We start from the raw sequence: 24198 nt of genomic DNA, 5'->3' as shown, positions 1-24198 counted from the left end.
TTAGTGAGTTCACTGAAAAGCTTTTCTAAGTATTTACTAAGAAAGTGGCAAACATTGTGCTAAGCACCAATGTTACAAATATAAAAAAGTCGTAATAGTTGCCCTCCAGGAGATTATATTTTAATGGGGGAAGGAGACCTAGGCAGGTGAATGATGGCCAGGGCAGTATTAAGATTCATGGGGATATTTTGTCGATCCCTAGAGCAGTCAGGTGAAATGCCCTTTCTAGAAGTAACAGAAATATTGCTTTGATTCCTGGGTCCAAAATAACAGGTTCAGAGCGGGTGAGGAGGAGACCCCCTGTGGCTGCAGGGAGAAGATCTGGTTAAATGGATGGATGGAATGGGAAGCGTGGCCTGAGGTTTGGGGCCAGGTAGATCAATATAGTCATCAAAGGAAGAAAACTTACAAAAGGGAAGCAGATAGCTTGAGGGATATGAGTAAAAGTATGTGAGGGAGATTTAATTCATCAAACATTCAATAACCATTTTTCAGTAGCCTGCCATGTACAGCATACTATACAGGGGAAATAAAAATGAGTAAGACACAATTCCTTCCTTCAGGAAACTTATAGTTTTGTAGGAGCAATTATTCAGTTCAATTTAATAAGCATTTATTAAGCTCTTACTATATGTGAGACATTATACCAGGTACTAGGTGTAGAATTTTTGTTGTTCAGCCATTTTCAGTCATGTCTGACACTTTGTGACTCCATTTGGGGTTTTCTTGACAAAGATACTGGAGTGGTTTGCCATTTCCTTCTCCAGCTCATTTTACAGGTGAGGAAACTGAGGCAAACAGGAGTTAAGTGACTTGCCTAGGGTCATACAGCTAGTAAGTGTCTAAGGCTAGATTTGAACTTGTGTCTTCCTGACTCCAGGCCTGCTACTCTATCCACTGTGCCACCTAGCTGCCTCTAGGGGTAGAAAGATCAACATAAAAACCAGTCCATAATCTCAAGGAGCCTATGTTATATTGGTGGAATGAAATAAGTACATTGATAATTAAATACAAATATGTACATTGATAATCAAATTTGTTTGCCTCTGAGGAGGAAGAGATTCCAGACATCTAGGGGGAAACAGGAAAGGCTTCCCTCAGGAGATCCCACCTTAGCAGAACCTACAGCAAAGAAGCTAAGGCTTCTAAGGGGCAGAGGTGATAAAAATGAATTCCAGGCAGAGGGGATAGTCTGTAGAAAGGTAGAGAGGCAAGAGATGTAATGCTCAGGTTGGGCATTGGCACACAGATACATTTGACTGGAATACAGTGTATGATAAAGTGAAGACTGGAAAGGAGGCCTGGTGCTAGACTGTGAAGGGTTATAAATGGCAAGCCGAAGAGTTTCTGTTTTATCCTGGAAGCAGTAGGGAACCACTTCTTTTGCAATGGAGTGATGTGATGATAGGCCACTAAATGAAACAGTGTATAGAGTGCTGAGCCTAAAGTCAGGAAGACTCATCTTCATGAGTTCAAATCTGGCCTCAGACACTTAGGACACATTGGCTGGGTGACCCTGAGCAAGTCACTTAACCCTGTTTGCCTCAGTTTTCTCATCTGTAAAATGCTCTGGAAAAGGAAATGGCAAAGCACTCTAGTATCTTTGCCAAGAAGGCCCCAAATGGGGTCACCAAGAGTCAGATGTGTTTGAAGAGCAACAACGTGACATGTATACTGTAGGCATATGTTAGGTCAGTTCTTTATAGGTAGGTTATGTATAGGTAGGATATTTTGCCTATTGTATGGAAGAAGGATTAGAGAAGAGAGCATAATAAAAATGTCAATAAATAACTAACCCACTAGGCAAACTGGAATTCACTTTGCCTTGTTGACAGTAGCAGTTTAGGAGCTTTCTGTGTATTTAGTACATACTATATGACACATATGTGTATGTATATAGATTTCCAGCCTCTTAAAGGAGAATGTGCCTCTCCTCTGTCTCTCTAAAAGCTTGCTCTGGTCATCGCCCCAACACCGGTCTCTCCAAACTTAGGATACTAGGACATAACTTTGACTTACTACCCTAGGACTGGCTCTTCCATGCAGCCTACCCGGTGTTACAGTAATGGAGTGAGAAATGTACTTCATTTCCATTGGGCTGAAGGGACTAACAATCCATTCCATCTCCCATTAATGGGAATCTTTGGAGCCTTCCTGGGACAGTCAGTAGCCTACTTAGGGGGTGGGGGGAGAAAGAAATGTTATGGTTCAGAGATGACTATAGCCCAAACATACTAAAGACATTCTGTGTAGCTTGGGTATGATATTCCTATTTTTGCTAATTGACTGGGAACTATTTTAGAGAGCACACTGTAATTATAGTATCTGACCTTTAATTATAATTTTCAGTGCCCATGTATTTGTGTTATGTAATTGTGATGATTAAATTATGGTAACTTCTGGGAGAAAATTAAAAATCATAGTGGGGGGGGAGAAGAAAGCCTTTCAACTAGTTAAGAGTAAAATTCACCCAAAAGATGTGCCATCGAATACTAATTTCCTTGAAATTCTGTGCCCGTTGCGAAGATTAATAACAGGTGGCCTTTTAGGGAGCTCCCAGCCTGAGTCTAATGTTCTGGTTGTTCTTTTATTATCCCAAACCTCCATAACTAAAGGATTTTTTTCACCCTGCCCTTTGTTCACAATATGGGACTGTAATTGAGTTCATATTTCTCACCCAACCTTTCAGCTGTAATTAATATTTTATTATACCAGATTTTATCACAAAATAGCAGAGCAGCAGGGTATTGAGCTGCATGCACATGCACATGAGTACGCGTGCGCGCACACACACACACAAAGAGCAGTAGTGACTTATTGATGCCAAGCAAGTTCCTTGCAATGAGTTATGGTTGAGAGAACACAAAATGCATTTATAGTGCCCAACAAATATTCCAAAGTAATTTACGACTGATCATATCTTGATCAGACCAGGACAAAAAGAAATGAAAGTTTCTAAAACAAAGTATTTAATTCCCTAGATCTATTTATGATATGCAGTATATGTTACCCATTGCCCATTGTCCCAGTTTTCATAATGTCATTTTATGAACAAGACTGGGTTAGGTCAGCTGCATTGGGTGCTGAGAATCACATGAAAGTGTCTTAGGGCTGTTCACTGTGAATATTCTGGAGGGTGACAGAGACATCGAATCTTCCCATTAGAGCTGTCTTTGAGCTAGTGTCAGTTCGAAAGCTTTCATTCCATGGAACTTCACTGAGTTTAAATTTGTTGTGATTTTATTAGGCCATTTTGAACAATGGAGTGTAATCTCAGTAAAGAATCTTGAAAAGACTCGTATAAATGGTATCTCTGAGTGATAGGATAAAACAGCAGATAAAATGAAGTGTATTTTATTGCTTAAAGTGTAACAACTTGGTATCAAGCTGTCTTCATTATGAATCCATCTTTCATGGTTTGAGATTTATTTAGATTTTCAATCCGGCAAAGAGATTTTAACAAATTAGTATTACTATGTCTTATGTCTTCTTTTTCTCTTCCTTAACATGGAATCTCTGCATCACACCAAAAACTTAAATCAAGGTAGAAGTCACAACTAGGAGCTCTGGACTTGAAAACATTGTTAAATCTTTGAAATTTTCATCAATAATACTCCAAAATGGGTTGGAATCAGGCTACCACATGAGTTAAAATTAAGAATTTCACGTATAGATGAATGAGTAGATCACATAATATAGTTGATACCTAAAAGAGAACTTGGATAAGATCAACTAGAATCCTCTCAGTTTTACATTGAGGAACCTGAGGATCAAGAACATAAAGGCACTTACATGAGACCAAGTAGGAGATAAGTGTGGGAGATGAGATCTGAACCCAAGACCTCTAACTCCAGAGCAAGTGCCTCTCAGGGACATTAAAAATAAAACAAACCGATAGCAAGTTTCATCTCAGAGTTAGGAAGAACTGAACACTTTATCACATATTTGAACTCCCAACTTTCAGAAATCATATGAAAGATTTTCAGATGTTCTTTCCCAGGCTTTACTTCATATGCCATTCTATATAAATGCAGATTTCCTATTTTTCTTGTAAAGGCCTTAGAGTTTTGTTGCAGGAAAGCCTAGCATAAATTAAACTTTAAATTAAATTTCATTCCACAAGAAAGTTCTGTTGTAGTTATGTCCTATTTCTGGCAGATTCGTCCTCAGTGTGGATTGTATTTTAATATTGCAGGTGCTGTAGGAAGATTTTATATTAGTTGAAATACTGAAATAGTGATGGAAAAGGAAGAGTACAACTTTAAACAAAGGAACTATGAGTAATACATTAGAAGAATAATCGAATTTTAATTCAGGACTTGCTCAGCTCACTAAGTAAGACACTCCTGTTCAGTTTTCAGTACTGAAAAATTTGCTGTTTTATTGTCTTTAAAGAAAAGACATTCGAATGATGAGATTTTGGAAGCAGGGTTTGAGGTTATAATTGCAGTTGGAAAGGTTTCATGAAATTAATTAGTGAGATGATCTCATTTTTATAAATGAAAAACACATCAGTCATAAAGTTCTGTCAGGTTACCATTGACCTAAGTGCTAATAATGTGTTAATTTACATTAAGGCGACAGCAGTGTGTGGCAATTGGGCGGCAGATAGGATTTAGCTATTTTTCATTAGCACTTGGACTTTGATAAAGGGGAACAGAAAAGAGCTGCTTGACCTTTCAGTGCTTAAATTATTAAAGAGCAAATAGATTTGAGGTCTGGATGCTTGCAAATCTAATTTGTCTTGTGGAGCAAGGATGAAAAGACATTTTGGGTTTGAAATTGCTCCAGTCAACTTAGTTCTCTCTTTAATGTATCTGAAGATGAATAGATGGGAGCCATTTGAAATGTAATATACATGGAGTAGTGTATGTAGCAGAACTAATATCAGCTTGCTGGGACAAAGGCAGATTTAAAGGATAATTTTATCCCTAAAATATATATGAATTCTTAAAATTATTGCTCTTTAGAAAATAAGGGAGTTTTTATTTTCACAAGTATCCACTTGATTGAAATAATATTGCTTGTGTTTTTTTCTTCATTTAACAAGAAATTCCAAGTTGTCCTAGTTATAATTTTGTCTTTGAAACAGCACCAAGCAGTCATATTTTTTGTTTTTTGTTTGTTTTTTTCTACTTCTATTTCTAAAATATCTAGACTTTTGATTATCTGTGGCAAATTCAAAAACTCACACTCTCACACAGATCCTTTCATGATTCAATATATGCCTGTCCTCTTCATCATAAGATCAAAGGATTTAAAAATAGAAAGTCACCTTAAATCAATCCGTTAATCAAAAATCATTTATTGAAGCACCTTCTTTGTGCTTACCAAGGTTGGGCAACCTGCAGCCTCAAGGCCATATGTGGCTCTCTAGGTCCTCAAGTGCAGCCCTTTGAGTGAATCCAAACTTCACAGAACAAATCCTTTCATTAAAGGATTTGTTGCTGCAGCAGCTAGGCACTGTACTAGACACTGGGAATATGGAAATAAAAGGGTAAAATGGCAAGCAAAACGGCACTTTTGTTGTCTTTTGTTTTGGAGTGCTTCTCAGCACTAAGGCAATCAAGTGCCTTTGATTGTAGGAAGGCCCATACCCTTTTGCTAATTAAGTCACAAAAGGTGTGAAAGCCTCAAGAGGTGTGAAACCCTCAGGAGGTGTGAAGCCCTCAACAGGTGTGGAAACCCTTGAGAGATGTGAAGCACTCTGACCCTGAGGAAGTGTGTATATACTCTGAGGTCAGCATTTTGTTTGGGGCTCACTCATTGGAAGAGTGTTGGTGTGGAGACTCTGGGTAGCCATTAAGGAGCCCTCTGGCTTTGAAAACCCAGATGTTGGTGCTTCTCTCTCTGGTAACTATGTATGTATATCTTTGGTCAGACAGCTAGAAGCCTATCTGTTGATTTGTGCTATTTGCTCTATTTATATTTTCTCTGTTTATAATTTCTGTTTGTATTTGCTCTGAAGTTCAGGGTACTGGCTTTTCCCCCTGAATTAAGTAAATGATATATGTATGTTTGATTAAAGTGAGATTGTAAACCCCTTTAAGTTGCTTTCCTTAGAAAAGCAGATCAAAGAACCTGTGCTAGCAGCCCTTCTGTGTGCTGGTGTTGTTGATCTTACACCTCCACAGTAGCTGCAAGCAACATTGTTGTTACAAAGGAAAAGAGCCTCTGCCATCAGAGAACTTACATTATGTTGGGGAGAGGCAACATTTACATGTATAGGTATATAGTTATAGATATATAGGCATAATAGGTATATAATTGTTGGTGAGGGTACTGGTAGTTGTGGATAATCAGGAAGACTTCTTGTGCATTTTAGGCATGGAATATGGCGAGTGCAAATGGAAATGGAATTATTGTATGAGGAACAATAAGAATGCCACTAGGGTGCTAGAGGGAGTATAATGTGTGAGAAAGCTTGAAAGGTAGTTGGTTTCAGGTTGTAAAGGACTTTAAATACCAGAGGTGTTTATATATGGCCCATCCTGAAAGTCTTAATGCAGTTTTAAGCCACTGGAGTTTATTGAGTAGAGTGATATGGTTATACCCGTGCCTTAGAAAATCACTTTGACAGCTCCACTGAGGATGGATTGAAGTAGGGAGAACCTTTAGGCAGGCAAATAGATTAGAAGGCTAATGTGTTAGTCCAGGTAAAAGATGATGAGGGCCTGAACTAGAGTGCTAGCTTTGTGACTGAAGACAAGGTGGGTGAATGTGAGGTATTTTGGAGGTAGAAACAACAGGGTTGTGAGGTGGGGCGGGGGGGGGGATCAATTAATTCCCACTCTTCTATTTTATAAATGAGGAAATTAAAGGTAGAAAGCTCAAGAATTTGCCCAATATGATACAGGTCATAAGATAATAGAATTTAGAGCTAGAAGGAAGTTTAGAATTCATATTATCCAAAGCTCTCATTTTACAGATGAACCAGTTAGCCTAAAGAGGTGATACGGCTTGCTTCAGGTGACACAGATAGTAGATACCAGAGCTAGCATTGTGAAACAAATTAACATAAGAGGAAATAGAATTTAAGTAACACTATCTTAGAAAAAGTAATTGAACAAGCCATAAATGAACTCTCTAAGAAAAAAATCCCCAGAACGAGATGGATTTACAAGTGAATTCAACCAAACATTTAAAGAATGATTAATCCCAATACTATATAAGCTATTTGAAAAATAAAAAGTTAAAAAAGGAGTTCTACCAATTTCCTTTATGACACAAATATAGTTTTCATCCCTAAACCAGGGAGGTCAAAAACAGAGAAAAACTATAGATAAACATCCTTAATGAATATCAATGCAAAAATTTTAAATAAAATACTAGGAAGGATATTACAGCTGTCTCTCACAAAGATCATACACTATGACCAAGTGGAATTTATACCTGGAATGCAGGGCTGGTTCAATATTAGGAAAACCATTAGCATAATTAGCTAATTCAAAAACAGTGAAAATCACAACATTATATCAATACATGCAGAAAAAGCCTTTGACATAACACCCATTCCTGTTTAAAAACACTAGAAAGCATAGGGATCAATGGAGCCTTTTCTCAAAATGAAAAATGGTATCCATCTAAAATCATCAGCAAGCATTATCTGTAATAGGGATAAGCTAGAAGTCTTCCCAGTAAGATCAGGGGTTAAATAAAGATGCCCATTATCACCATTATTATTCAATATTGTGCTAGAAATACTAGCTATAGCAATAACACAAGAAAAAGAAATTGAAGGAACAAAAATAGGCACTGAGGGAGCAAAACTATCTGTCTTTGCAGATGATATAAAGGCATACTTAGAGGACCCCAGAGAATCAATTAAAAAAACAGATGAAACAATTTACTTCAGTAAAGTTGCAGAATATAAAATAAACTCACATAAATCATTAGCATTTCTATATATTACCAACGACAGAGACATTCCATTTAAAATAACTACAGACAATACAAAATACTTGGGAGTCTACCTGCAAAGACAAACCCAGGGACAATTACAAATGAAGAAAGATCTAAGCAACTGGAGAAATATTCATTGCTCATGAGTAGACCATGCCAATATAATAAAAATAACAACTCTACCTACTTAATTTACTTATTTAATGTCATATAACTCAAACTAAGAAATAAATTTAGAGCTATAAAAATGAGTAACAAAATTCATTTAGAAGAACAAAAGATCAAGAATATCAAAGGAATCTATGAAAAAAATTGTTAAGGAAAGTAAAGAAACAGTACCATATTTCAAACTATATTACAAAGTGGTAATCATCAAAGCAATCTGGTACTGGCTAAGAAATAGAGTCATTGATCAGTAGAATAGATTAGGTGCATAATAAATAGTTGTAAATAACCATAGTAACCTAATGATTAATAATCCCGAACATTGAAACTTTTAGGGTAAGAGCTCACTATTTGACAAAAGTTGCTAGGAAAACTGTAAAGTAGTTTGGCAGAAACTAGCCCCAGACCAACATCTTACACCATATACCAAGTTAAGGTCAAAGTGGATAAATGATTTAGACATAAAGGATAAAACCATAAATAAATTAGTGGAGCATTGAAAAATATACCTGTCAGATTTATGGATAAGGGAAGAGTTAATGACCAAACAAGAGAAAGAGAAGATTATAGGAAACAAAATAGATAGTTTTGGTTACATGAAATTAGAAAAAAACAAGCAAACTTTTGTACAAAAAAAAATTAATGCAGCCAAAATATATATAAGACAATTGATCCAAATTATATAAATAAGAACGATTCTTCAGTTGATAAATGGTCAAAGGACATGAATGGACAGTTTTCAGAAAAACAAAAAAAGCAAAGCTCTTAATAATCACATGGAAAAATGCTCTAAATCACCATTCATTTGTGAAATGCAGTTTAAAACAACTGAGGTACCACCTCACACCTTACAGATTGGGTAATGTGACAGACAAGAAAAATGACAAATTCTTGAGGGGATATGGAAAAATAGGGACACTAATGAAGTATTTTTCGAGTTGTGAACTTGGAGAACAATTTGGAAAATGCCCAAAGAGTTATAAAACTGTGTAAAACCTTTGACCTAGTAATACTACTATCTGTATCTCAAAGAGATAAAAGGAAAGGAAAAATGGACCTATTTGTACAAAAATATTTTGAAAGGATGTTCATCAATTGGGGAATGGCTGAGTAAGTTGTGGTTTATGATTGTGATAGAATACTATTATGCTATAAGAAATGATGAGCAGGATGGTTTCAGGAAAACCTGGGAAGACTTATATGAACTCATGCAAACTGAAGTGAGCAGAACCAGGAAAACATTGTACACAGTAATCACAATGTTGTAAGAATGACCAACTGTGAATGATTTATCTACTTTGATCAAGACAGTGATAAAGGAGAGAGAATTTGGAACTCAAAATTTTTAAAAATGAATGTTAAAATATTTTACATGTATTTGAGAAGTACTTAACAATAAATATATAATTTGAAAGATTAAGTGCTAGTTTATACAAAATTTTAAAAATTTTCATCCTTTTATTTTCCCAATTGTTGCACTACTTTTCAGCTTATTTAAAGAGGTTAGTTCAGAGGAAATGGAATCTTGAATCTGCAGCCTCAAGATCTAATGAGTCAGCATCTTCCTTCTTTACATTACACTGGGGCTAATCCTTTCCTTCTCTTTACTCCTCTTTTTTTGGAAGGGGGGACATACAAGGAACATATTTGGGTTTTTTTTTGCTATTTTCTAGTGCTTTTCTTTTCTAGATTAATGGATTGCACTTTGCCCAGCTGTGCCTGGTACATAGTATGTACTTAATAAATGCTTATTAATTCATTGATTTTTTTTAATTTTAGAAAGTATCCATACTCAGGTGAGAGTTATCTCTAGCTAGATCTTAAACTATAGTGGGAGATTTCAGGAGAATAAAGATTGAGCCCCTTTCCATTCTCATGATATCTTATTGATGGGCTCCTGTCATCATTATCATCATCATCATCACCTTAATCTTCATCCACATCTTCATCCTCATCCTCATCATCATAGCTAGCATTCGCATAGGAACTGCTATTTGCCAGCCACTGTGCTAAATAGCTTACAAATATTTTCTCATTTGTTCATCACAACCACTCTGGGAGGTGGGTGTTATTATCATCCCCATTTTACAGCTGAGAAATCTGAGATAAAGAATGGTTAGGTGACTTGCCCAAGGTTTCACAGTTAGTGAGTGTCTGAGGCCATATTTGAACTAAGATCTTCCTGACTCTGGGGGCCCGGTGTTCTATCCCCTGTGCCACCTTTCAGTTCTAAGTCCTGTGTCACAGTATTGTTAGATCCTTCCTATTAGTCCTCAAGGCAACCTTCCTGTCACTTTCTCCTCTCAATATGAGGTCACCAGCAAAGCTCAGGGGCCCCTAGGATAGCTTCATGTGTATGGTCTCCACATCTATAAGCAGCTCTCTCCAGTCTTCCCAGTTATGCCATCAACTCTTTGTTAAGACACTGATCTTAAGATTTTGTAATCTGAATTTTGGCCCTCCCAGAGTGCGTTTTCCATTCAACTGCCCCTTGAAATATTGGATGGTAGAAGATCCACACATATTTTGCATTCCACAAGGTTCAAACCCTGTAGTTTTCAGTGGGGCTTCTGGGCATGAGGTCGCATGCCAAATATGACCACTAGGTATGTTGGCATATTAATTATTTCATCCAAATTTCCCCCAGAAGTCCCACAATTAGGGCATTATGATATATTTTCAATCATTGTTCTTGGTATTGTGGGGACACTACCCAGTCTCAACTGGCCTCCTAATCTCTTAGCATGATTGCACAAAATCCAAGCAAACGTATCTGTGTTTTGACCCTTCCAACAACACAGTTGCCTGTAAGCCTATACTCTAGGGCAAAGCTTCCCCCAGTATATTTTTGATCCTTGGTAGATGAATTGGAAGAAAAAGCACAGGAGAGCAAACACCAAGTGGGCATGATGCCTAGATGATAAGATGTGCACATGCTTCTTTTAGTATACAAAATGTGTATGATTAGTGAGACTCTGATATGCCCTTCCAGATAAGTTTGCCATTTTTCTAGGACCATCTTAGTTACCGATAATTCCATATCCATCTCTTGTAATTTCTTTTTATGGGTGTTAACTGTCATGAACAGTAATAGTTTCAGCTAGTGTAATGGTAATCGGGGCAGGACTTTTTTGCTGTTCTTCTCTTTTCAGAAGCTAAGACTATCAAGTGCCTTTAATGAGTTTTGCCTTTGTTTGAATGGGGCAGGTAAAGTGGACCCATTTTTGTTTTGGAGTGTTTCTCAGCACTAAAGCAATCAGGAGTTATTGATTTATATATGACATGGTGCTAGAAGTTGAGAAACTTTCCCACACCCTTGTGCTGCTGGTGGAGGAACTTTCCCACAGCCTGGATGGTGAGCCCCAAGCTCTCGGGGTACTGAACAGCATATATGTACTGGAAGGTTAGCGTCTGACTTTTGGGGGAGCACTCATTGAAAGAGTGTTGTGACGAGACTCTGGGCAAGCCGTTGAAGCAGTTTCCCGGCTTTGAAAACCCAGATGTTGGTGCTTTTCTGGTAACTACGTATTGCTATGGATAGACTGGTTTGTGTTATTTGCTCTGTTTATTACATAATGTATGCTTGTAATTTCTGTTTGTGTTTTCTCTGAAGTTCAGGGTGCTGGCTTTCCCCCTGAACTAATTGAATGATAGATGTATGTTTAATTAAAGTAAGATTGTTAACCCCTTAAAGTTGCTTTCCTTTGAAAAGCAGATCAAAGAACCTGTGCTAGCTGCCTTGTGTGCTTTTGCTGTTGGTCTTTCACCCCCACAACAGCTGCTAACAACATTGTTGCGCAGTGAGCATTGGAATGAAAAGGCTCATCTTCTTGAGTTCAAATCTGGCCTCAGACACTTACTAGCTACTATGTGAGCCTGGGCAAGTAACGTGACCCTGTTTGCCTTAGTTCCTCATCTGTAAAATGGGCTGGAGAAGTCAATGACAATCCACTCCAGTATCTTTGCCAAGAAAGTCCCAAATGGAGTCACAAAGAAGCACATACAACTGAAACAACAATTTATTTGAAAAATAAAAAGTTAAAAAAAGGAGTTCTACCAATTTCCTTTATGACACAAATATAGTTTTCATACCTAAACCAGGGAGGCCAAAAACAGAGAAAGACTATAGATAAATATCCTTAATGAATATCAATGCAAAAATTTTAAATAAAATACTAGGAAGGAGATTATAGCTGTCTCTCACAAAGATCATACACTATGACCAAGTGGAATTTATACAACAACAACAACAACAAAAGGTTCAAGCTTACTTCCTCCTTTGCATTATAGCTATCTGTGATGAAATAGTTTCTGTAGGAAATAAGATTTTACCATGGAAGTGCTGCAACAGTGAAACTATCTTAAATGCCTTCTTCAAGGCCTGAAAGATAATTTCTTGCTTTAGTTCTCATTGAAATATGAGCAGTTTTCTACTACTCAGGTCCAGGGCTCCATAAGTCATGAGTTCTAGGTTAAATTGTTAGTAGAAGTTGATATTTCCAAAAAAATGGCTGGTCACTGGACCCAGGTGGCCCTGGAGGAGAAAGTGAGGCTGGTGACTTTGCACAGCCCTTCCTCACTCAAATCCAAGTCAACTGCAAGTCATGTCATCATTTCCCTGATGTCACGGTCCTCTTCAATAATGAAGGACAAACATGAGGATGAACTTTCACTTTAGGAGAGAAAGGATTGTCAACCATTACCATGTTTTATGAATGAATTTTTAGTTTGTATGGTCCTAAAATAAACCCCATGGATGCTACCTGAGCTAGTAATTTGCTTTACAATATAAACCATGGTGACACAACAAAGTTAGTTGTTAAAGTTGACCTTTCTTAGGCTACATGGTTCTCCTCATGGCATAAAAATATCAAAATGCCACTGAGGTAAGGGAGGACATTGTTAACTTAGTCCTGAAATTTTACAAATAAAACCAATGTAGCCAAGATTAGAAGGAAAGCAGAAAATTTAGGGGGGGAACTTTTTTTGCAGGGAGGAAGGCAGGGCAATTGGGGTTAAGTGACTTGCCCAAGGTCGCACAGCTAGTAAGTGTATCTAGTGTCTGAGGCCAGATTTGAACTTAGATCCTCCTGACTCTCCAGTGCTCTACTCACTGCACCACCTAGCTGCCCCATGGGAGGGACTTTCATATATAATTTCTCAGGGATCTCATTTCTCAAATATATGGAGAACTTTGTCAAATTTATAAGAATACGATTCATACCCCTGTTGAAGAATGGTCAAGGGATATGAACAGGCAGTTCTTCGATGAAGAAATAAAGTTTATATATAACCACATGAGAAAATGCTTTAAATCATTATTGATTAGAGAAATGCAAATTAAAACAAATTTAAATTATCATCTTATACGTATCAGATTGGCTAAAATGATAGATGCTCTTCGATTGGGGAATGGCTAGACAAGCTGTGGTGTATCGTTGTGATAGAATACTGCTATGATATAAGAAATGATGAACTGGTTGATTTAGAAAAATATGGATAGACTTGAACCTATGAAGCAAGATGCTATCTACCTCCAGAGAAAGGACCGACAAACAGAATATGCATAGTATGGTCTTAGATATATGTATATGTATATGTATGTTTATAGATATGTATATGTTTATAGATATGTATATATGTGCATACATATATGTATATAGATATGTTTATAGATACATATGTATATATGCATATGTGTATATAGATATGTTTATAGATATGTATGTATATATACATATATTCACTTTTAATTATAGCCTTCTCTGGAGTGGTGATTGGAGAGGAAGGGAGGAAAAAAAAGTGCACAGCAGAGAACAAAAGAAAACCGAGAAGGAAGCACAGAAAAGCTGGCTAGCTTTGAAAACAATGTGCAGAATTTTGTGAAATGGAATTTCATTGTTTTTTATTGAATCCTCCCTTGTGTTCTGCTGTATAAATGGAAATATTTTCTTATTTTGTTCTTTTCTCGTTTTGTATTTAAGTTTAAAATGAAGACAAAATTTTTAGAAAGATAGTCATATACCAGTGTTAATTAGACCATTAATTAAGTTAGCTTGATATAATAGATAGAAAACCACCTCACAAAGTAAAAATGACCTGGGTTCATATCCTACTCCTGACACATTTATTGCACATCCAAAGCAAATCCTTTAACTTCTCTGGGCTCTTTAAGACTCTAAGTTGCATATGCTGATATGCCTTGATAAAAGGAGATTCGTTGCTGGGATTTCCCTGTCCCAATGAAATCAGCCCTGCCCTAGTCCCACAACAACAAAACAAGAAGAAACTGCAATGGAATCAACAGCAACTCATTTATGTAGCACCTTAAGTTGGTAGAGCACTTTTCTCATCTCGTGTGGCTCCTATGAAGTGCATGTGCTACCCACGACAGCCAGTCTCTTTACATTCACTGATACCTTCACTGTCAAATCTTGTACCTGAGTATTACGACTTGTGATTTGCTAACACATACCATGTTTCACTGCATATGGTTTTGGAGAATATAATATATTTAATATTGTTATTTTTAAATTAAAATTTTATTCTATTATCTCATTTGAATCGAGTTAGACACATTGGGGTGACTGAGTCTGTAAATTCATATCTAAGTATGTGGAAAACAGCATTTATTTAATTTGTTTTCGTAAATATTAATAAGCTCTTTATCATTAGAAAGAAAGATGATACTTAATACAAGTTCCATTTTCTTTAAGAAAAGGACATGTTTTTAGTTGGGTATTTTTTTCAGTGGCAGAAAGAGAGGGAAAGATCCACAAGGCTTAAATTTGAATGGGGCTCTGAACAAACCTCTTGTCCCAGTCTGTTTCTTCATCTATACTTTTCTCTGACACTTAGTTTGATTCATGATATCACTGATAGACATTCTCTTCATTGCTTTGGATTACAACATATCTGATACACATTACAACTCATTCTTGCCCTCGTATCCTAGTAATTCTTACCCGTAACTTTTCCATAGGTCCTCCGCAGTGCATCAGTATGATGGGATGGTGGCCTTCAAAAGGTCTTGTAGGGAGAGTTGGAAGACACTCCATTCCTCTCATTTTTAAATTGAGGAAATTAAAGCAGAGAGAGATAAACTTGGAGTCAGGAAGACCAACATTCATGTCTGGCCTCACACATTTACTAGCTTTGTGACCCTGGGCAAATCACTTAACCTCTATCTGGTTCAGGTTTTTTTAAATCTATAAATTGGGATCACAATAGCATCTTCCTTTTAAGGTTGTTGTAGGATTAAATGAGATAACATTTGTAAAGCACTTTACAAGCCTTGGAGCCCTATATGAATCCTGTCAATCACCATCAGTCTTTCAACATAACCAGTCTTTTTTTTTAAGGTAACTAAGGTCCTTTATAAGGTCTGTCATGCAACACCTCAGGCCACCTGTTGTCATTGGGGATAATACTGCAGCCTACTTGTTCTCACCACTTAAACTAGCAATGATCTTTGTGGTCATTTGCTATTTTGATCCTCCTGAGATTATGATAGGACCCTATAACTTCACCCCATCTCCATGATCAGGATAATTAAGTCTTGCACTACTTATCTCAAAGGATTGTTGTGAGGAAAGCAAGTTGTAAATTTTAGGATGCTATAGGAATGCATGGATATAATTTTTCTCTCCACTAACTTCCCAGATTTCAGTACTTATAGTGCCTTTATCCAGCTTTTTCTGTGATTTGCATGTCCCAGTGTACTGTGCAGTAAGGAATGGAGTCATCACTCAGATGTCATTAAAAAAACAATAAACAAACCCTCGGTATTACAGATATAGGAAATGAGAACTCACTGCCTTTATTTTTCTCTTCTCCTTTGTTAGTGTTTACCAAATAGTGGTTGAAGAAGAAAGCCCTCGTAGAACTAAAAAGACGACGGAAATCCTGAAATGCTACCCCGTGCCAATTCACTTCCAGAATGCTTCAGTCCTCAACTCTCCATACTATTTTGCTGCCGAGTTTCCAGCAAACAGCCTCCAAGCTGCTCAGCCCTTTACAATTGGTGACAATAGAACATACAATGGCTACTGGAACACTCCTCTTCTCCCCCACAAAAGCTACAGAATTTATTTTCAAGCTGCTAGTAGAGCTAATGGGGTAAGTGTTACCTGTTGCTAATCAGTCAAAATTTATTAAGCCCCTACTATGTCTATGTCCCAGACACTGGTCTAAGCACTGGGAATGTAAAAAAGAGGTAAAAGGATAATCCCTGTCCTCAAGGACCTTACAAGCTATGTGGGAGACAAACATGCAAACGGATATATGCAGAGCAAGATATGTATATATGTATGTGTGCATGCATGTGTGCATATGTATGTATATACACATATTGTATATGGGGCATATATGATATGTGCCACACATTTCACATATGTGATACATGTATCATATATGTATGTATACTATGCGGTATGCATATACATACATACATATATACATATACATATATATATATATATATATACATATATATATATATGTAATAGGAAATGACAGAGGGAAGGCATTGGAATTAAGAGAGGTTGGGGAAAGCATCTTGTAGAAGCTGTGATTTTAGTTGTGATTTAAAGGAAACCAGGGAGGTCAGTAGTCTGAATGGAGGAAGGATTGTGTTCCAGGCATGGAGGAGAGTCAGAAAAATGGTCCAGAGCTGAGAGGTGGAGTGTGTTGATCATGGGACAGCTTTGAGGCCAGTGTCCCTGGATTGAAGAGTATGTGTTGGGGAGTAAAGTATAAAAAGACTGGAAAGCCAGGAAGGGGGCTGGCTTATGAAGGGCTTTGAATGCCCAACAGAGCATTTTGTATTTGCTCTTGGAGATGATAGTCTACCATGCCATTTTTATCATATTCACAACATTCAGATTGCTTAGATGGTAATAAAGTTATGGTTATTAGAAAGTAGTAGTTTTCTTACATGGCTTCGAACTAAATGTGAACTAAGATATATAGGTTAATCTTTGAGAGAAGGGATATTGTCATTATGATGCTTCAGTTTCTTTCATTCAGGAAGTGTTAATCAGGTATCTACTTTGAGTAGATATTTGAGACTCAGCTTTTGTTGTTGTTGGGTTGTTTTTTAATCATGTCTGACTCTTCATGACCCTATTTGGGGTTTTCTTGGCAAAGATACTGGAATTGTTAGTCATTTCTTCCTCTAACTCACTTGACTGAAGAGGAAACTGAGGCAAACAAGGTTAAGTGACTTGTCCAAAGTTACACAACTAGTAAGTGTCTGAGGCCAGATTTGAACTCAGGAAGATAAGTCTTCCTGATTGTAAGCCTAGTGCTCCATTCACTGTGCCACCTAGCTGTCCAAGATCAAGTCACTCTTTATAAGGCCCTTTTAAGTCCGCCTTAGTACTTGCTAGTAGTGCCTTCTCTCTGAAATTTCCTTCTTTGTACATACTTTGTAGGCACATAGTTGTTTTGCATGTTGCCTCACCCATTAGAATGTGAGCTTCTTGTGGCCTGGGCTTTGTTTTTTTGCCTTTCTTTATGTCTCTGACACTGAACAATGTACCTGCCACGTAGTAAATGTTTATTAAACACCTGGTGACTGACACTGTTTCTTGCCTGCTCTTCCTTATGAGGAGAAGAAAATGACATAATCAGGCACATCTCTGCCCTCAAAATGTTTATAGTGTGTTAGGAGGACTTTAAAGTTCTGTGAGATCAAATGATTGAAAAAGCATTTCCATTTGTACATGTGTTTCCAAAAGTTGACTTGTAATGACTTCTAATGGGCATCTCACCTTCCAAACTCTCATCTCTCTAAGCCATTTTTCAGTCAATTGTCAAAATAATCTCCATAAAGAATAAATCCCTTGCCATTCCCTTGCTCAAGAAACTTCATTTTCACTTGTTTTATATACTCACCTGCACAAACTCCATCCAAACTATTTTGCTCTTCTTTTAAATTAGCTTTCTATCTCCCATCCCCATGTTTTGCACAGGATGTCCCCTGCTCATCCCACCCCCTACTACCTTAGAATTCTCTGCTTCCTTACCTCTACTTCTTAGAATCCTTAGTGTTTTAAAGATTCCTGCCATTTCCGACCTTCCACACACTCTCCCCCCAAGTTGTTACGCTCCTTTTCTCCTAAATTATCATGTATAAACTCATGTGTTTACACGTTTCATGGAAGAGGTGGGAGCCTTTTCCAATCTCCTCCACCATCATAGAAGTAAGCTCACAAATAGCAGAGATTGCTTCATAGATTGTTTCTGTACCCCCCTAGCTGATCCAATAGCACTTGTGAGCACATAGTAGGAACTTGATAAATGCATGTGGAAGGAATAAATGAATGAATGTTGCTTTGCCTACATATGAAATACAACACACAACTCGTTTTTATTTTGATCATAGTATCTTTCAATTCAGCATATTTTAGCCTAACTCCTTGGTTCTAAAGCTAGTGAAGTTTCCTTTTGCTATGATTGAATTAGGATTCCTTTTTAAAGTGAAAATAGTATCATTAAGATGGGTTTGGAATTGAAATAAAAACCTTCACAGGGCTCTTGCTGGGCCCATTTTATTCAGTTATTTCTTCTTCAGTTTTATCTCCCCCCCAAAAAAAAAAAATCCTGAGCAGATGGATAAGATTTGCCTGCCTGTCTCAACAGCCTGGAAATTGTTTCTAGCCATCGTAATGGCTCCACTTTGGCAATGCACCGAGACTGCAGAATTGTGGCAAAAAACAGTCAGATATAGTTCTTTGAGCAGAGCTATGTTCTCCTCTCCAGCCTTGTTTGCACAGGAAGGGGGTAAGAATAGTTAGAGGTCAGTAAAGCTGCTGCAAGATAACTACCCTTTTTATCTGTTACTCTTCTTTCATCTTTTGGGCCAGAGTTAGGTGAGGTATTTTTTGCTGCATATCCTAGTATGTTGCATTTTTAGCCACGAAGTGTAACTCAGTGTATGTTATGGAGCCTTCATCCAGTAATCAAAACTTCTCCAAAAACAAGAAGGGCTTGCCTCATCAATAGCTTTAGACTCCAGCTACAGATGGTTTTCTTAGTGAGCTTCTGAGTAGTGACCCTTTTTTCCTCTTTATTTGACACAGGAAACCAAGATTGATTGCGTCAGGGTGGCCACCAAAGGTAGGTTGAAATTCTGAGGTGCTTTTTTGTCTCATAGAAGCTTTTTTAGTGAGTATTTTTAAGCCACTGGAGATAACAATATTGTGTCATTTAAAAATATTTGACAATACATAGGGGTAGTATAATGGAGAGTCTAGGAATTTTTCTGCAGAAGCATCAGTATTGTTTTTATACCTTGTTTCTGATTTGGGGGAGGCTTTCCAAAAATTACCGATTTCTCTTGTTTGTATATTACCTTCATTTCTGAATACCCTCCCTTTCCCAGCCGGCCATCTCGTGTATCACAAAATCAAAAAGTACGAAAGGGGAAGAGCAGTTAAGCCAAAAAATACCCCAAACACCAACCAACAAACAAAAAAACCCCAAATACATCAACTTATTCTGACAATATAAACACATAGGCTCTCACCTCTGCAAAGAAGGGAAGGTAGTGAGTCTATTTTCTCAATAATCATTTTAAAGCTTACCTTATGGAGTTATTATATGATGTCACTATACTTATTTCTCGTATGTTTTTATATAATAGAATCATAGAGGTATATCTGGGTGCTGCTCATATGCAAGGTAGTAAAAATTATCCACTATTTATGAGCAGTTATTCAATTGTAATTATTCTTAACAGGGAATAAGTAGAATGTTTACTTTGGTGAAGTCAGTGTTCCTGGAGACCCTGAAATTCCAGGGCATTATAGTATAGAGTTCATGAACTGGACCTGAGATAACCCATGTCTAGAATAACAGATGAAATAATATTATTGAGATAATATCTTTCGGACTGTTTGGGGTATGTATCTGTAACAGCTCTCCCTTAAATTCTATAAAGCGTGATAATGGACCATACTAGAAATAATTCAACTGATCATTCAGACATAAAAAAATGTGATTTTTTTTTGTTTTATATGTCAAATAAGTGGCTACGTATTAACGTATAATTCAATGCAGTGGAAGTACTGGGATCCTTATGAGCCATTTTATAAATAGATAGTATACTTCTAAAACCTTCACTGAATACCTTAATTTTCAAAGTCATTGACTATGATGATATATAGTTCATTTGTTTTTTTAATTAATTTTTAATTTTTAATTCTTTCTCTTATTATGAAATCAGCTCTTAAGTCAGCCATTACTCTATATGTTATGAGCGCTATTCCCTGTATCTAATGTAGGTCCTTGGCTGATGTGCTGACCCTTTAAGGCCTCTAACTTATCTCTGCTATGAAACAGAAATTTGTAGATATTCCTTTATTACTCTCTATATCACCCTGTCTGAAAGAATGAAAGTACCTCCTAAAGTGCCAAGTGTAGAATAATAAAACCACCTTACATTTGAATATCTTTCCTGTTGTGTTTTTTTTCCCCAAAAAACCTCATATTTCTACTTTCACTTTTGATTCTTGCAATAATCCTGCTAGGCAGGCAGCACATCATCCCTGTTTTAAAGATGGGGAAACTGATTCACTAAGAAGTTACCCAAGGTCACACAGCTAGTAATGATCGGAATAAGGAACTGAACCCAGTCCAATGTTCTTTCCTTTCTAAATGTGCTAGTTTTTGCCTACCTGATTATGGTATTTCTGTGTTCTACTTATTAAGCCTAATTCCCTGCCATATTTACTATGGTAATAACGAACTTTCTGTCATAGTTTTCATTTTGAGAGTGATCTAGCATTGTAAGTAACGTTATGAGGAGGAAAATCTGACAGCTTGGCTATTTGCACAACAGATTGCGATAGTGTTTTTCTCCCATCATCTAGTTTGATCAATATTGTGGTTTGTTTTACACATCACTAAGGGATGGTTAGATAATCAGTTGACCTCATCGATTAGATAATCCCCCCTCACATTTTGAAGTGATTTGTGAACCTTTACATAGTAACAGACAGTTCTGGTAGCTTCTATTTGTGAAAGAGGAAGTAAAAAATTAGAATGATCATTCCATTAAGCTATTTGTTGGTTATCTTTTCATAAACCCATAGAGCTGGAAACAGCCTTGAGAGAGGTCTTATCTCTAGGAAAAACAAGTATGCTCTTTAAAATCATCAGAAAAAGATGGAAAAGGCTCCTTCTACACTATAATTTTTCACAACTCTTAGAATCATGAAAGTCCTTCATGGTTTTTACTTAAATTCATCTTACTTCAGTGTTTGTTGTTCCATCTTGACTTGTACGAAAGAGAAACAGGGCCTAGGATAAGAAGGTAGAAAGGCTTTTGAGTCCTCTTAGACTTAAGCTCCTTAACACTGAGAACATATTTCTAGACTGCATCATAACTTTGGACTAAATCACCCCAGTTGTTTTTGCTTCACAATGCTGGCGTTTAATTAAATTTTCAGCTAACAAAAACCACTTTTTCTAAGACATGCATTGTATTTCCAAAGATTTCAATGTTCTTCGGAAATAACTGTTGTCAAGTATCTTTACAGAGATAGTCCGGAGGTGGTTTTGTTTTCACCAAGAGCTCAGTTTGTAATTTCAAGGAAAGGGACATGTCTCTTTAAAATATATTTTCATGCTATTTATACCTTTACTGTTTTGATTGTTTTAATCACATGCACAGGGTCTGTTATGACACTGATCATATCACATATTAAACTCATAAAAATTAGACACAAAAAAGACCTAACATGTTTTCCTATACATCTTCATATCAGAGGAAAACAAAACCAACTCTGGACTATGTCTCTTTAAAATATATTTTCATGCTATTTATACCTTTAATGTTTTGATTATTTTAATCATATGCACAGGGTCTGTTAAACGTCATAAAAATTAAATGAAGAAAAGACCTAGCACGTTTCCCTATACATCTCCATATCAGAGGAGAGCTCCTTTAAAAAGGCGTACAATCTGTGTAGCTTCCTGCTCTGCAGATGTGAAAGTACTTATTAACTGTGGGCTGGCTGATCATTGAACCTCCTATTTCTTAAGTTCTAAGAATCTCATTTAATTCTATAAACATTTATTAAGCACCTACTATATACAAAGCACTGTGCTTAGTGCTGGGGATAGAAAGATAAAGCAAACAAAAAAGGCTCTTACATTCTACTAGGGAGATACATAATTTAAGGAGCTAAATGAATCAGTAAAGCTGTATCCTTAGCTAGAATTCCCCTCAACTTTGCATGTACCTTCAAAGTTCTGTACTGTTCTGTACTTCTCCCTCTACTCAGCTCCCGTGAGTTTAACTATAGTCCTGTCATCTATGTGCAGATGATTCATGTATCTATAGACAGCTCTAGTCTTTCTTCCAACCTTTAGTCCTTGCATCACCATTTGCCTTTTGGACATTTTGAACTGGATTTCCCCAAGACATCTTAAACTCTAAATGTCCAAAACAGAACTCATGATCTTTTTGCCAGAATCTGCCTCCCTGCAAGGCTTCACTATTTCTGCAGAAGACACCACCATTACTTGAGTTCCTCAAGTTTGTAACCTTGATTTACGCTCATCACCTCACTCTTTCACCTCATGTAAGCAATCACATGCTAAATCTCAGCATCTCTCTTCCTCTCCACAGCATCTCATAGGTGAATCCTTCTCTCTAATCACACAGCCACCATCCCAGCTTATCTTTTTGTCACTTTCCCTGGTCTATTGCAATAGCCAACTAACTCGTCTCCCTTACTCAGATCTTTCCCCACTCCTGTCTGTTCTCCACATAGCTGTCAAAGAGATTTTTCTTAAGCACACATCTGAACATACCACTCCACTACTCAATCAATTCCAGTCACCTTTTATTGCATCTAGGATCAAATATAAACTCCTCTCTTTGACTTTTAAAACCCTTTATGACCTGACTCTAAGTGGCATTTCCGGCATCATTAAACATTAGTCCTCCTCTTGCCTGCACTCTTGAGATCTAGCCCAACTAGCCTTTTCCCATGGAAGATTCAATTTCCCATCTCCACGCCTTTGTACTGTATGCCCCCCGTTGCCTGAAATGCCCTACGTCCTCACCTTCACCTCATAGAATTCCTCACTTTCTTCAAGGCATAGTTCAAGTGTCTCACCTACTACATGCACCTACCAGATCTCCCTAACTACCTTGTATTTATTTTATATCCTTTAGATTTAATGCAATTTTATTTTAATTTAATTTTATATCCTTTAGATTTAATGTAATTTATATCCTTTTGAGTTAGTTAAATGTATGTACATACAAACCTATTATATTCTATGTAATACATGAATAAAGGACCATATAATGCCACTTATAATCTATAATATATGCAGAATAATACGTTATATAATATATGTGTGCTGTCTCTTCCACTAGAATGTAAGCTCTTTGGGAGCAGGGATTTTTCAATTTTAACATATATATAATAAGTGATATTTTATATATACATATATCTATATCTACATATATCAATATCTGTATCTATCTATCTAGGTTCTAGCACAGTACCTAGGACATAGTAGGTGTTTCATAAATCCTTGCTGATTAATTGATTGGTGAGTAAGTGTAAGTAATTTGAGAATAAAAGAAATGGGAATCAGGAAAGACTTCCTGTAGGAAGTGGCACCAGAGATATGCTTTGAAGAAGGTAAAGATAAATAGGAAAGAATGGCAAATTGCCCTACTATGCAACGGAATTGAAATGCCATTTAGATATATACTTTTTTTTAATCTGCTTCACTTTTTTTTTCTATGCTTTGTAATCAAGGGAACAACTTTTGTCTACTTTAAAATATAACTTATAGTATTGTTTGCTTTTTTATACACCTTTACTTTTTTCCAGATCTGTTTTTCTAGATCAATGGACTTTGCTCTTTTAGTTGTTAGAGTTTCTCATATCTATATGCTTTACTGCTGCCTTATAATAGATGGTCCTGAAGAAGTTCTTTATAATGCTAGTTTGGGAGGCTTCAATCATACAGAATAACAAATGACAATTTCTTACTTTGGTAAAAAATCTTATTCTGTTAATAAATTCTTGCCAAAAAGATGGTATATTCAAATATAATTAATAATTATACACTCTACAGCTATCTTGAGTAAGCATATTA

At 36.7% G+C, this 24198-nt stretch overlaps 1 protein-coding gene across 4 annotated transcripts in view; it reads left to right on the top strand.

The window, feature by feature from the left end:
• The window catches only part of PTPRM (protein tyrosine phosphatase receptor type M), a 1028886-nt gene that overhangs the window by 590643 nt on the left and 414045 nt on the right, over nt 1–24198 (top strand). For all 4 annotated transcript variants that reach the window (XM_036752813.1, XM_036752827.1, XM_036752817.1 and 1 more), the window contains 2 exons: nt 15912–16185; nt 19152–19188. In XM_036752813.1, coding sequence (XP_036608708.1) covers nt 15912–16185; nt 19152–19188 — 311 coding nt within the window. The remainder of the gene's footprint in view (nt 1–15911; nt 16186–19151; nt 19189–24198) is intronic.

The sequence above is a fragment of the Trichosurus vulpecula genome, chromosome 1 (assembly GCF_011100635.1).
Source record: "Trichosurus vulpecula isolate mTriVul1 chromosome 1, mTriVul1.pri, whole genome shotgun sequence".
Classification (NCBI taxonomy): Eukaryota; Metazoa; Chordata; class Mammalia; order Diprotodontia; family Phalangeridae; genus Trichosurus; species Trichosurus vulpecula.
This window is presented reverse-complemented; position numbering and strand designations above follow the sequence as displayed.